This window comes from Phyllostomus discolor, chromosome 9 (genome assembly GCF_004126475.2).
Source record: "Phyllostomus discolor isolate MPI-MPIP mPhyDis1 chromosome 9, mPhyDis1.pri.v3, whole genome shotgun sequence".
NCBI lineage: Eukaryota > Metazoa > Chordata > Mammalia > Chiroptera > Phyllostomidae > Phyllostomus > Phyllostomus discolor.
The window spans coordinates 101,877,058-101,889,159 of NC_040911.2; the positions used below are offsets into that span (position 1 = coordinate 101,877,058).

Here is a 12,102-nt window from a genome sequence, read left to right on the forward strand (position 1 = left end):
GAAAGCTTAAACAAACCCGAGGAGCCGTGGACAGGCGGCGGATGCAGTCTTCCGCTGTCAGGCAGTAGTGTCCACTCCAGTCCCGACGCCGCACTGAGACGTATTGATGACTGCATTCCGAAGCCGGTCCTCACCACCCCCTTCTCCGATTCCCTCGGGATGTTTAGCTCAAATACCCAGATGGGACGTCCCAACAAAATTCGCCCTTCAGAATTACCGGCTTTCACCTGGCAGTGAAAAAAGTCAATTACAATCACTGGGCTGGTGGATTTCGTTTCTTTACATTTTAAAAAATACTGCCCGTTGCTTTCCAGGTTCAGTGGCAAATATATATTGTGGGGGGGGGGCAAGTTCATGTGGAAGGAAATTTCGTTTTCCGCCTAAGTCTGCGGAGCGGGGGTGCTCACCTCTCCAGCAGGGGGCCTCTCTAGCCCCTCCCTCTCTATCTCCTCCCTGCCCCCCCCCCCCCCCCCCCCGGCCCTTGGCTCTTGGGTCTTATTTGGCCCGCCACCTCTTTTCTCCTCTGAGTTGAGGCTTCGGAGTGTCTGGTTGGTGGGAAGCAGCTGCGGAGCTGGCGCAGGGCTGGCCAGGGCAGGGCTGGGCGAGGGTGCGTGGGTTTCCCCCTGTCTACAGGGCAACCGGGGGATGCAGCTTCCGGCGAAGGCGGCCACTCTGTGGGCCTAGACTTCGGTGTGATTGGAACCCAGAGGCGCTTGGGGCAGATAAACTCCCCCGAGGGCCTGCCTCCCCCATCTCTTCGCAGGTACTGGATGGAGCCGGACGGGAAGGAAACGTCTCCAAGAAGTTGGGGTTCCAGCTGCAGGATCCCAGCCTAAGCTTTGTCGGGAGCGGGTGGGGTGAGACGTTTAAAGGGACCCCCGCTGTGGAGACCCCCACCCCAAGGCGGGGGTCTCTAATTCAGCGTGACGTCTTTTAGAAGACGGGGTGGGGGGAAGCGCTCTAGGCGAAAGAGGGGTGCTCTTAGGTATTTAGATTCAGGTCCCGGGCTCGGCCAATCTCGGGCATGCACCGTGGGGACGGAAGGCGCGACGGAGGGCCCTGGCTCCTCCGGCCGAGGCTCCCGGAGAGGTGCCTCCCACTCCTCTTTTAGCCCCCTGCATCTCGAGTCTTCGCGCCGCGCCTGCTCGGGGTGCGGGGCGGAGCTAGGCTGGGACTGGCTGGGGGCCGCCCCTCCCGGCGCCCGGGCCTCCGCGCCGGCCCCCGGGGAGGAGTTATGATAATTTCCTTCTCATTAAGGCGCCCGGGTCCCCCGGCTATCGTCGGGACACGCTGTGCGGGCGCGGCTTCTCGGGTCCCTGCCAGAGGCCTGTACGCCGGCGGCGGCGGCGGCTGCATCTACGCTCGCAGAGTCGCGGATGAGCGTCCAGTGACCGGTTCAGCGAGACCCGCGCGCGGCGGGAGCGGTGGCAGACGCCTGGTCACCGTGACCCCAATTTTGGATTTACCGCTGGGGGGGTGGGGGGAGCCTGGATTTAACTGGCGGCTGTTTTGGGGGACGCAAGACGCCATGTTGTGGAAAATAACTGACAATGTCAAGTATGAAGAGGACTGCGAGGTGAGCTGGGCACGTGGGCGCAGCCCGGCCCCGCCCGAGTACCCAGGTCGGGGCGAGGGTGCAGGAGCCGCAAGCAGGCACCCGCCGCTGCCCCTCGATGGGACGGGGTCCACTTTTACGGACGCCCCCTAGTTCGTTTCTCCGGGACCCCCTTCCTGAATCGGGCCTTTCCCTAAAGCTCTAGCGCCGGGAGCAGGGCCTGGGAAGAGGATGGTAAATCCCACCCACAAAGCTTACCGGTCGGTTTCTTGCGAAGCAAAACGGCCCTCCTTCCCGTTTTCTCGGAAGAGCGTCTACAACCCTTCCTTAGACGTGGCTTTTACGCACGAAATCTACGTCCAAAGGGGTCAGGCGAGGCGACCTGCCGGTGGCACCTTCGCGGAGTCGCCTCCGAGGCGGGCTTGTCAACCTGCCCCGCTACCTTCTCGGGAAAGAGGAAGACACCATAAGTTTGGCTTTCGGGAGAAGTGGGGGCTGGGGAGTGTTGAGGGGGGTGTTTGAGGCCAGATGGGGCCGTAAGCGCTCGGAGTGCTCCAGCCTGTCGGACAGGTTGGGCTAGAGTTTCGGAGAGTGGGAGGGAGGGAGGTGTCGAGCGGGAAGAGGAAGGCGACGCAGGTGGCGGGAGGCGTGAGCCCGGGCGCTGGGTGAGGGGAGCCGGGCCGGGGGCCCGCGGGAGCGCACCGCGCCCTGGCTACCTCGAGGGGGTACCCCTGCCAGCAGCCCCATGCTCTTCCGCCAGGGGGCGACAGTGCCATGTTTCTCCTGGTTCCCACCACCCCTTGAACCCCGGAGCACTGGGAGACTCGTCCTTTAGGAACTAAGTCGGGCAGCGGTGGGGCGAGGGGTCGCGCGCAGTCAAGGTTGCCCAATTCTCGGGACTTTAGGTCTCCATTTGTGTTCCCACTGGAGGGGACACGGATTGGCCGGCAGGGCCGTATCACTTCCTATCTACACTCGGGATACGCTAGCAGGGAGGGCAGCTCCGGATGCGGCGCGTTCCTCCCTACGCTCCTTCTGGAGTTCCCCCGCGGCGCTGGGTGGCAGGCCCTACTAGGGAGTGTCACTCGCCGGGAGGTCTTTGTCCTGAGGGCGTGGAGGAGGAGAAATTCCCCGGGGCGGGGGAGATGCGCACTTCCCGCCCTGGGCGCTTTATCCGCGCTCGGCGCCACCCCAGGTTCTTTCGCTTGGCGACGCGAACATGTGCGGGCTGGTGAGCGAGAGCGCGCTGCGCCGCGTGCGCCGCGCACAACTGGGGCGGACTTCCTCCAACGCCTGGAGCTCACCCTTGGTACCTTCGAGCGCCTCGGGCGTCGGAGCGCCCCGACTTTTGCCGCGGGGCTTTGAGCACCCAACCCCCCAGGTTTTTCACCCATCTTTCCCTACACGGTTCACAACGAAGTCCCGGGGCACATGGCTCCTGGGTGCCCTCCGGCCCGAGGGCGGGCCCCGCGGGTTGGATCCGGGCTGGCGCGTTGGAGCGCACGGCTCAGCGCTACGGCTGCAGCCGGTTCGAAGTAGCGGGGTTTCGTACTAACCGGGAGTCGATTTCTCCATCCCAGGATCGCCAGGAAGGGAGCAGCAATGGGAACCCACGTCTCCCTCACCTCTCCTCGGCCGGGCAGCACCTCTACAGCCCCGCGCCGCCTCTCTCCCATGCCGGAGTCCCCGAGTACCAGCCACCGCCCTACTTTCCACCTCCCTACCAGCAGCTGGCTTACTCGCCATCGGCAGACCCGTATTCACATCTGGGCGAAGCGTATGCGGCTGCCATCAACCCGCTCCACCAGCCGGCGCCCACTGGCAGTCAGCCGCAGGCCTGGCCCGGCCGCCAGAGCCAGGAGGGGGCTGGCTTGCCCACGCACCACGGGCGCCCAGCCGGCCTGCTACCCCACATCTCCGGGCTGGACGGTGGCGCTATGGGCGTCCGCAGGGATGGCTACCGCCGCTCCGACCTGCTGCTCCCCCATGCGCACCCCCTGGACGCCTCGGGCCTGGCGGAGAACCTGGGCCTGCACGACGTGGGCCAGCAGATGGAGGAGGTGCAGGTGAGCGGCGCCTAGGCTCTGCCCCTCCCCCTGCCCAGGCTCCTCGGAGCCGAAAGAAAACTTTGTCGTTTCTCCCCCAGATTGTGGACGAGCAGCATCTGCTCCTGCATGATCAGACTGTTATTCGCAAAGGTAGGGCCACGCACGGTCTGTGTACCGGTTCCTGGTTGTTAACTGCGTTGTGAAGTTGTTAATTTAATGGCAAGGTGGGGGCCTTTGGTGGTTTGCTTGGGGTGTTTGTGGGGGGAGGGACAGGAACGGAGGGAAGGAAGGTTTCAGGAGCGAGGAGAGAGGGGGTTTCTTTAGACCTGAACGAAAAAGGATAGGTTACTCCCTAAATTCGAGGTGGTTTTTTTGTTTGTTTGTTTGTTTTTTGTTTTTTGTTTTTTTTTTCCCTGATTGAGGAAGCCTTCCAGAGTGAGTGAACGCGGTTTCATTTGGGGAAAAGCCACACCACGTGCCTTAGTCGAGTGGTTGCTTCTGCCCCAGCTTCAACTGCGGAATGGGTGGATGTGATTTTTACTGTCCATTTCAAACATGCCTAGGGCGAGGGCCCTTAATTCTGACCCGCAGGAAAACGTCCTGAACCCGTGGGACCTACCCACGGGGCCGGAACACACCGGGCTGGGCGGTCTGGCGGGGGCTGGGTTTCTGCAGGCAAAAGCGGGAGGGGGATTTGGAAAATTGGATTATTGTATTTGGTGAAATTAAGTTACGGGCTGACGGGATTTCCAGTCTGGCTGTTCTGGGAAAGGGAGTGGGCCTAAATTAAAGGTAGTCTGTTACTTGAAGTTAAACTGCTTTGAGATCAACTGGGGGGAAATGGATTAAAAGGAGGGGAAAAAAACCCTCAAAATAAACTGCCTTTCCCAGTAAATTTGTAACAGAACAGGTTTGTTTGTATTTAAAAGCCTATCGCGATCGGTTGCACGGAAGGTTTTTGGCAAAGGAGCTGAGTGTGCCCTGTGATTTTGGTGGTTCCTTCAAGTAAGAAAAACAAAATCACCATTTATTTAGCATCGAAGCAGTTTTTTTTTTTTTTAAACGAATGTTCTAATTAAACAGATTTTTAACAGGTGGCTAGAGAATGAAACTCCTCCATGCTTGGGATCTTGACTAATTAACTTCCCAAGGTGTTAACTTGTGAATTTCAGATTCGATCATTTTTGAAGAGCAAAGCTTAAAAAAAAAACAAAACCCCAAACCCTGCCATTTATAGCCACACACGCGACGGTGTTTGTTTATTTGGGTAGGGAGCTTTGGTTCCTGGTGGGGAAAGCACTCTTTGGCTGGGATGGGGTCCCTCCCCCACCAAGACGGCTGCCTCTGATCCTCACTCACAGGCCCCATCTCCATGAGCAAGAACCCCCTGGGTCTCCCCTGTCAGAAGGAGCTGGTGGGGGCTGTGATGAACCCCGGCGAGGTCTTCTGCTCCGTGCCTGGAAGGCTGTCGCTGCTGAGCTCCACTTCGAAATACAAAGTGACCGTGGCTGAAGTCCAGAGGCGGCTGTCCCCGCCTGAGTGCTTGAACGCCTCCTTGCTGGGAGGTGTCCTCAGAAGGTACCCAGGGTGTTCTCAGCAGGGGCACGGTGGCGGTGGTTGGGGGTGAATGCAGGAAAGGACCTGGAGGTATTTTTAACATTTATGTAACTTGGAGACCTAACACTGCATTCTAATCAGCCCAGAGGGTTTTAGTCTCCTCCTCTGGAAAGTGGCAAATGTAGCAAGAGGTGCTAAAACAGCGCCAGCGAATTACCATTTGGCTAGAATTTATTCCGTGTACGGAGCGGCGGCCTCTGCGTTCAGGGGAGGGGAAGTGCCAGGGGTTCTGTTCCCCGGGGGAGGTTTTCCGAGCTGCCGCGGGGTTCACGAGTGAAGGTGCATGGACTCCATCCAGTACAGCTTGCAATATTCTGTGATTAAGAAAATAAGAAGAAAAAGTTGGCCATGCTTTAAAGAAAAAAATGAGTTTTGCATTTTTACCGGGACGAAGTCCTGAGGACTCCCTGTGCCGTGCGGTGCCGGTGCACGGGGTGGAGACAGTCTGGGACCCGTTTCGGTTTTGGCGGCAGGCTGGGAATTTGGGGGTTCAAAGCGTGGCCTCTGGAAGAGCCACAACACTTTCTCGTGCCCAGGGCCAAATCTAAGAATGGAGGCCGGTCCTTGCGGGAGAAGCTGGACAAGATCGGGCTGAACCTCCCAGCCGGGAGACGGAAGGCTGCGCATGTCACCCTGCTGACATCCTTGGTAGAAGGTCAGTGGCGTTTTCTGGTGCTTTTATGTGCTGGCTTGCGTCTCTACTGTTTCTCCGACGAAGAAAGCTTTAAAACGCCTTTTGGTCGTGGGCAGAGCGAGAGGAAGGTGATTCAGATGGTCCTCAGGGCATTAGAATGAGTTACAGTCATTTTGTCCAGTAAGTTCGTGTTTAAATATCTGTTCTGGGTTCCGCAGGAAGTCAGTGAGAAAGAGAAATGGTTTTTTTTTTTTCTCTAACCTAAGAAATCACATTATAGGGTGTTGAGACGTTTCCTGTTTAAATGAACCAGTGCTTGAAGGTGCCACCCATCAGTTAGTATGCCTTCAAAAAGCTAGGCACTTACTGGTGGACAGAAGTGGAGCTTGTGGCTTTTGTAGCCGTGGAGGACTGAGATTGTTGTGGTCAGCCAAGAGAAGCCCCGCACGCAAGGGGCCTGGTCCAGATCACAATTCCACTGTTCGTCCCCCCCCCCCATCAAAAGAAAAATGCATGGGGTCCCCCAGGTGAGCCCCTCTCCCCAATCCTGAGATAGTAGGAGGTGACATTTCAGTTTCATGTATGGGCCTGCACCATCCAACCTGGAAATACAGCCTTTGGGGGGGGGGGGCAGGGAAGGGAGAGAATGAAAAAAAAAACTAAGGTAAGTTTTATTTTGTGTATTTTTAATTGATTTTTAGAGCGAGAAAGGAGACAGAAACATGGATTTGCTATTCTACTTATTTGTGCATTCGTTGGTTGATTCTTGTAGGTGCCCTGACTAGGGATCAAACCCACAACCTTGATGTATCTGGGTGATGCTCTAACCAACTGAGATAGCTGGTCAGGGCTGAATTAATTAAAAAACAAAAACAAAAACAAAAAACACACACACTCTTAATGCTCTTAATGGGCTGGGGAAAGAGGTGTTGGTACCTGCAGGCTTATTCTGCAGCCTCCAGCTGCCGAGCACCTGGCCCAATCAGCAGGGCGCTGGGCTCTGGCCCGGGGAGCCAATGAGGGCTAGTGTCCTTGCAGCCCGGCAATCTTTTAAACACGTTCTTCCCCCTGGTCTCAGGGTGCTAAAGAGCCTTGGCAGGGCCACGCTCCTCCGCCTTTTCACAAGTGCCTTCGGAGGTCGGGGGAAGGGGCAGGGAGCTGCCTATTCACTGCCTGTTGGGGACCAGCTGTCTGCATGGAACGCAGTGGCAGGGTTCTGCGTGCGTGGCGCGCGAATGGGTCTCCGCTGGGTTTCTTGCCCGCCTGGTGTAGGGGTGCCTGCATGAGAGAGTGTGCTGGAACAATGGCGCTTAGATTCTGATTCAGCAAGTCTGCGGAGGCGAGCGGCTGAGGGGGCGCCATCTGGGTTTCTGAAAAGCTCTACCAGCCTGGCAGCGTGGAGGCAGCGCCGGGCACCTCTGTGGGGTGGGGGGAGGTGGCGCCGCTGGTCCTCTCTCCCTCGGCTCCCCCAGCTCCCCCAGCGTCTGGGACAAAGGGTGTGGGTAATCTCCGAGTCGGTAACTGGGGCGCGTACCATTTCCACCAGGAAAACCACTCCTGCCTCCTTTTCTTAAAGAAACATCCTAGTGACCCGTAGAAAGTTCCGTGTCAAAGACGGAGTGCCAGTGTCGTAAAGAGAAGCGACCGGTTAGATGGTGGTCAAACGTACTCATCTTCAGATTTTCTTCTCCACAGCGGGGACCTATTTTTTTTTTTTTTTTTTTTTATTGCCAAGAGAAAGCATGGGTGTGTCTCCAAGTCTCTCTGTCCAAGTCGGGCAGAGGGCAGTTAGCCTTGTTCAAGCGCAGCCACAGGTGTTGGGGTCTGTTCTCCACCCATGGTAGGACCTCGCCCTCTGCCCCTAGGGGAGTCCCTCCTCAGCGGCCGGGCTGTGGTCCTTTAGAATGCACAGCGACCGCTGCAGGAGGAGGGGACGGCGCATCCAGGGTGGCTGCGGCCATCCACATCCTAATGTCTCTCGTGGTTCCAGGGGAGGCCGTCCACTTGGCCCGTGACTTCGCGTACGTGTGTGAGGCAGAGTTCCCCAGCAAGCCGGTGGCCGAGTACCTGGTCAGACCGCACCTGGGGGGACGGAACGAGATGATGGCGAGGAAGAACATGCTGCTGGCCGCGCAGTGAGTGCCCAGACCCCCACTCTGACGGCCTACTGCTTAGACCTGGAGGTTGAGGGGCCGGCAGGGCCCTTGGTGCTCAAGACAGACGGGTCAGCTAAGGGTGGAGAGCAACCGGACACAGCACGGAGCTCTTTGTAGTTTATTTTCAAGGTCAAATGCCTTAAAAGAGCAGGTAAAATGAATGAATGTATTGCTCCTCCCCTGGTGAGGTTTTTTTGAGCTGCTTAGCTGTGGAGCTCCGAATAGGTGAAACACCCTTTCGAGAAGGTATTTGCATATCTTGCAAAAATGTGTTAAAGAGATTATTTGTTTTGTCACACCCAGTAGAGATTATGTGCCCTCTGCCTCCTCTTGTCACCAGACCTGAGTTTCTTAAACGCAATGACGATTGGATTTGCAGGAGGCCAGTGGGCAAGTTAAATGTCTCAAGCACGACTTAATGCCGCTGTGGGGGTTCTCACAGAAACCGACAGTAAATTGGTTTTAAAGTCACGGGAAATGAAGCAGAGCCGCTCAAGTCGGGAAATGGGGTAAAAGGAAGTGGGGAGCACAGCAAACCAGCCTGGGTAAAAAGTGGGTTTTGGGGAAATGTGTGATTCTCTGAATTGGTTTGTTGAACCCACCCGGCACCAAACACCCCTTACCCTCCTGGGCTGGAATCCTGACCCCACCTAAACCAGTCCCGGTGACCTTGGCCATTGACTGGATTACCTGGGGTTAATCCTGATATCTCCCCATTGCAGTAAGGATTAAGTGAGACAGTGCTTGAAGGAGTTGACTAGCACACAGTAGGTGCTAAGCGCCGCAGTGGGCTAGGGTATCAGTATTTGTTTAAAGCCTCCTGCTGTTGGCTCAGGCCAGAAGTTCTCTGGTTGCCTCCCACCGGTCCCCCTCAAGGTAACTGAAGGTGAGCTCACAGGTGTGTGTTGTCTTCACAGACAAGTGTGCAAAGAATTCACCGACCTCCTCAACCAAGACCGCACCCCCAACGGCAACAACCGCCCCGCCCCAGTCTTGGAGGCCAACATCCAGAACTGCCTGTCCCACTTCAGCCTGATCACCCACGGGTTCGGCAGCCAGGCCATCTGCGCCGCCGTGTCTGCCGTGCAGAACTACATCAAGGAGGCCCTGCTCGTCCTGGACAAGTCCTACATGAGCCCCGGGGACCAGAGCCCCGCCGACCCCGGCAAGGCCCTGGAGAAAATGGAGAAGCACCGGAAATGAAGTGGGTGGGGACCGGGCATTGAAGAGCCTGAGGGGGTGGGGTTCTCGAGAACCACTCTGGACCAGCACAGATGGGGTACGGGGCGGGGTGGGGGGGACTCCTCTTGCCTGGGGGACAAGTTGAGCTTGTTACCCTTGTTCCCATTAAAAAGGCCTCTCTCTGGATCTCCAGATCTTGGCCTGACCATGACCTCTTGGAGTCCTTAGTATTTCTCCAGCGCGGAAGCGCTGGATACCTTATTGGAAGGTGACAAGTACTGGTTCTTCACTCATTAAGCTTATATGTTTTATTGTTTTGAACCCCATTCTTCCCATCTCTGAAGTGGTGCTACAGCGTTTTCAAACCTTTTCAGTCCACCCCCTGGGCGAACCAGAAACCCACACGCTTAAGCTGTTGAAATGTCAAATCTGGCGGGACTCAAACCCATACAAACTTGTTGCGGTGTGTCGAGGTCATTGCTGGCTTTTGTGCCCACTAAATATTTATCTTTTTTTAAAAAAAAAAGTATTTATCTAGTGTTTTGGGGTATCAGATCCTACACACACGGTAGGAGGCAGATTCTACCCGCTTAGCAACTAAATGAATAGGTGGTATCATAACACATAAAGTCCTCGCTCAGAGGGGCCTTCGGGTTTTATACACCTTGTAGAGACAAAGCCTGCTGATTTTATGTTGTTGTTGTCGTCGTTGTTATTGTTTTAACTTTAAATATTAACTCTGCCAATGGGAGATTCTTTGGGATGACTTCGCTCATTCCTTTAAGGTACTGAAGCTTTATTTGCATATTTATTTCACATCTGGGTGTTTGAGGAAACTTGAAAAAGGAAGGCATGAAGCATTCTGGTTGCCTGTCACCCCCCGTCCCCTCCAGCCCCAGCCCCGGAGAAAGCGCTGTTATTTGCAGGAACTGTCATGTGTACAGAGTTTATTTATGCATAATTTAATCGGGTCTGTAAATACGGGTGCACTCCTTAATGACTTTCTGAGGCACGGGGTTCTGTTTTCAGTAGCTTTGAAAGGTGGTGGGGCCGTCTGAAACACATGCTTAGGTATGATTCACACGCCATATGCACACAGGGTATTAGTAGGGATCGGGGTGGTGGGCTCTCTGTTCTTGGTGCGAAAGGTCCTCTGTAATCGAAGCTCTCTGTTCACAAAGCAATAATAACTTGGTGTCTCACTCCTGCTGGGCGGATGTCAGATTGCAGCGTGCAGTGCGGTGCACGGGGTGGTGCCGTGGAGGTTGGGAATCGAACTCCGTGCCTGTAAACGCTCACCCATTCACTGCTGTGTATATGATACCTGTACAATAAAAAGTATTCTCGATAGACGCTGTGCCCGTCTGGTGATCACTCGATGGTTCGAAGCCTCGGGGGGCGAGCGCGGCAGGGGCGGCGCTGGGGTGTCTGGTCTGGGCTTGGTTCCCGGGACTGGCTGAGCAGGGAGGCTGCGGCCCAGGGGAAATCGGAAGTGTCATCTCCTCTCCCCTGCAGTTCTGCTCGGCTGCCCCGGGTTCTGGGCTCACCAGGGGCGCTCCCCTGCGTCTAGGACCATCCTACGAGCCCCGGGGGCCCTTGGGAAGTGTTGGAGGGACGGTTTATCGACCACAGTGTGAGAGACACAGTTTGGGAATAACGTCTCTTGCGTAAGGCTCCCCTGTTGAGAAACACTGTATTCTGTGTCCAGGCCGCCACCTGAAAATCCTGAGAATGAAGTGATTGTAGGCACTCCCCGGGCAGGCATTCCCTGCGGGACCTGGCAGTCAGGCACAAGCCGTGGAGGCGCGGGCTCCTCCTTCCAGAAAACCCGTCTCCTGTGTGTGGAGACGCAGCCGTGTGAATCCCTCCGCTGGCGGGCGGGGTGGTGGGGGGAGGTCCCCGAGGTCCACGTGGAGAGCAGGAGGGTCTGGCAGGGCTCGCGAACTTGCTGGATGTTTTGAGGATCTTGGACGCGCACCCGCCAGGACTTGACTTCGCGTTGAAGTGCCCTGGCGTGGCGTCCAGGAAGTGATGTGTTTATAGTTGGGCACGAACGGCCGGGCTTCAAAGGGAAGTGGGAGCCGAGGGTTTTCCGCGGTGCATGAGGCCTTTGCTTCAACTCCAGCCTCGTAATCCTTAATGCATAACCCTCCCAAGGGCCCAGCCATTCCTGACTTCATGTTGGCTTTGGATGTGAAGCAATTTAAGCGCTGCCAACCTAATACTTTGCTCTTGGCAGCCCGTCCTTGGCCACTGAACGTTCTCATTGAGTTGGATTTATCTGGTTGACATGTCAAAATCACAATTGCTTTGCTTCAGAGCGGCTTAAAGAAGCCTTACGTTGGCAGTTATTTCTCAATCGAGACGGGAGATACCGGGTGTTCAGAGGAAGTCACGGGGGCAAAGGGCCCAAGGTAAAAGGACTATTTTGTTCTCAGCACCTTAACTGGCTTTGGGACTCACAGTCCGGCTTTTCGGAGCTGTGCCGAATCGCGGTGCAGACAAACGTTCTGGAAACACCCCAAAGTCAACCGGGGATCGAAGTGAGTCATGAGCTGGGCTGCAGGCTGGCCCCCCGCGCTCCCTTCTCGTGCCCGCTGGAAGTCCCGGGGACGGCCACCGGCTGCCCGGGGCCCGGGGCGCTGCTAACAGCAGCTCTCTCTCTCTCCAGCTCCTGAGCTGGCACCACGCACAACCACCCAGGCCCCTCCAAAGCTCCCTCCTGAGACGCCCCTGGCTGCCTCGGCTTTCCCACCGGCTTTGGTTGGTTTGCGAGAAGGGCGCCTGGCCGTGGCTCCAGGGGAGGCGGGGACCTCAGGATGGTAGACTCGGGCTTCCCATCCGCCAGGGGGAGGGTTGGTTTCAAGCCCCGCGTGAGCGAGCTGGCACATCTCTCTCCTTCTTCCCTTT

General features: G+C 56.6%; 1 protein-coding gene and 1 long non-coding RNA gene across 4 annotated transcripts; one reads left to right on the forward strand and one right to left on the reverse strand.

Annotated features, from left to right (window-relative positions):
• The first annotated feature begins 1,316 nt into the window (after window positions 1-1,316).
• Window positions 1,317-9,862, forward strand: TFAP2C (transcription factor AP-2 gamma). Of its 3 annotated transcripts, none has more exons than XM_028524677.2 (7): window positions 1,317-1,576; window positions 3,136-3,621; window positions 3,702-3,753; window positions 4,965-5,181; window positions 5,757-5,875; window positions 7,845-7,989; window positions 8,928-9,862. In XM_028524677.2, exons 1-7 carry the CDS (start codon window positions 1,529-1,531, stop codon window positions 9,211-9,213), a joined length of 1,353 nt encoding a protein of 450 aa, XP_028380478.1. In that variant the 5' UTR covers window positions 1,317-1,528; the 3' UTR covers window positions 9,214-9,862. The 3 variants fall into 3 exon arrangements, with proteins under 3 accessions (XP_028380478.1, XP_035865878.1, XP_035865876.1); XM_036009985.1 differs by lacking the exon at window positions 1,317-1,576 and adding an exon at window positions 1,642-1,789; XM_036009983.1 differs by lacking the exon at window positions 1,317-1,576 and adding an exon at window positions 2,424-2,936.
• On the reverse strand, window positions 2,366-10,207 carry LOC118496861. The gene is made up of 3 exons (XR_004899419.1): window positions 10,123-10,207; window positions 9,466-9,470; window positions 2,366-2,378 (listed from the first exon to the last, which is right to left on the reverse strand). It is a non-coding gene; the product is annotated as an uncharacterized LOC118496861 (long non-coding RNA).
• Window positions 10,208-12,102: the final 1,895 nt, after the last annotated feature.

What these genes read in the sequence shown, in the direction of transcription:
- TFAP2C (XM_036009983.1), top strand. Translation starts at nt 2,775, where the DNA reads ATGTGCGGGCTGGTGAGCGAGAGCGCGCTGCGCCGCGTGCGCCGCGCA. An exon ending in GCTGACATCCTTGGTAGAAG is followed by an intron (nt 5,876 to 7,844) that starts GTCAGTGGCGTT and finishes TCGTGGTTCCAG; the next exon opens with GGGAGGCCGTCCACTTGGCC. An exon ending in AACATGCTGCTGGCCGCGCA is followed by an intron (nt 7,990 to 8,927) that starts GTGAGTGCCCAG and finishes TTGTCTTCACAG; the next exon opens with ACAAGTGTGCAAAGAATTCA.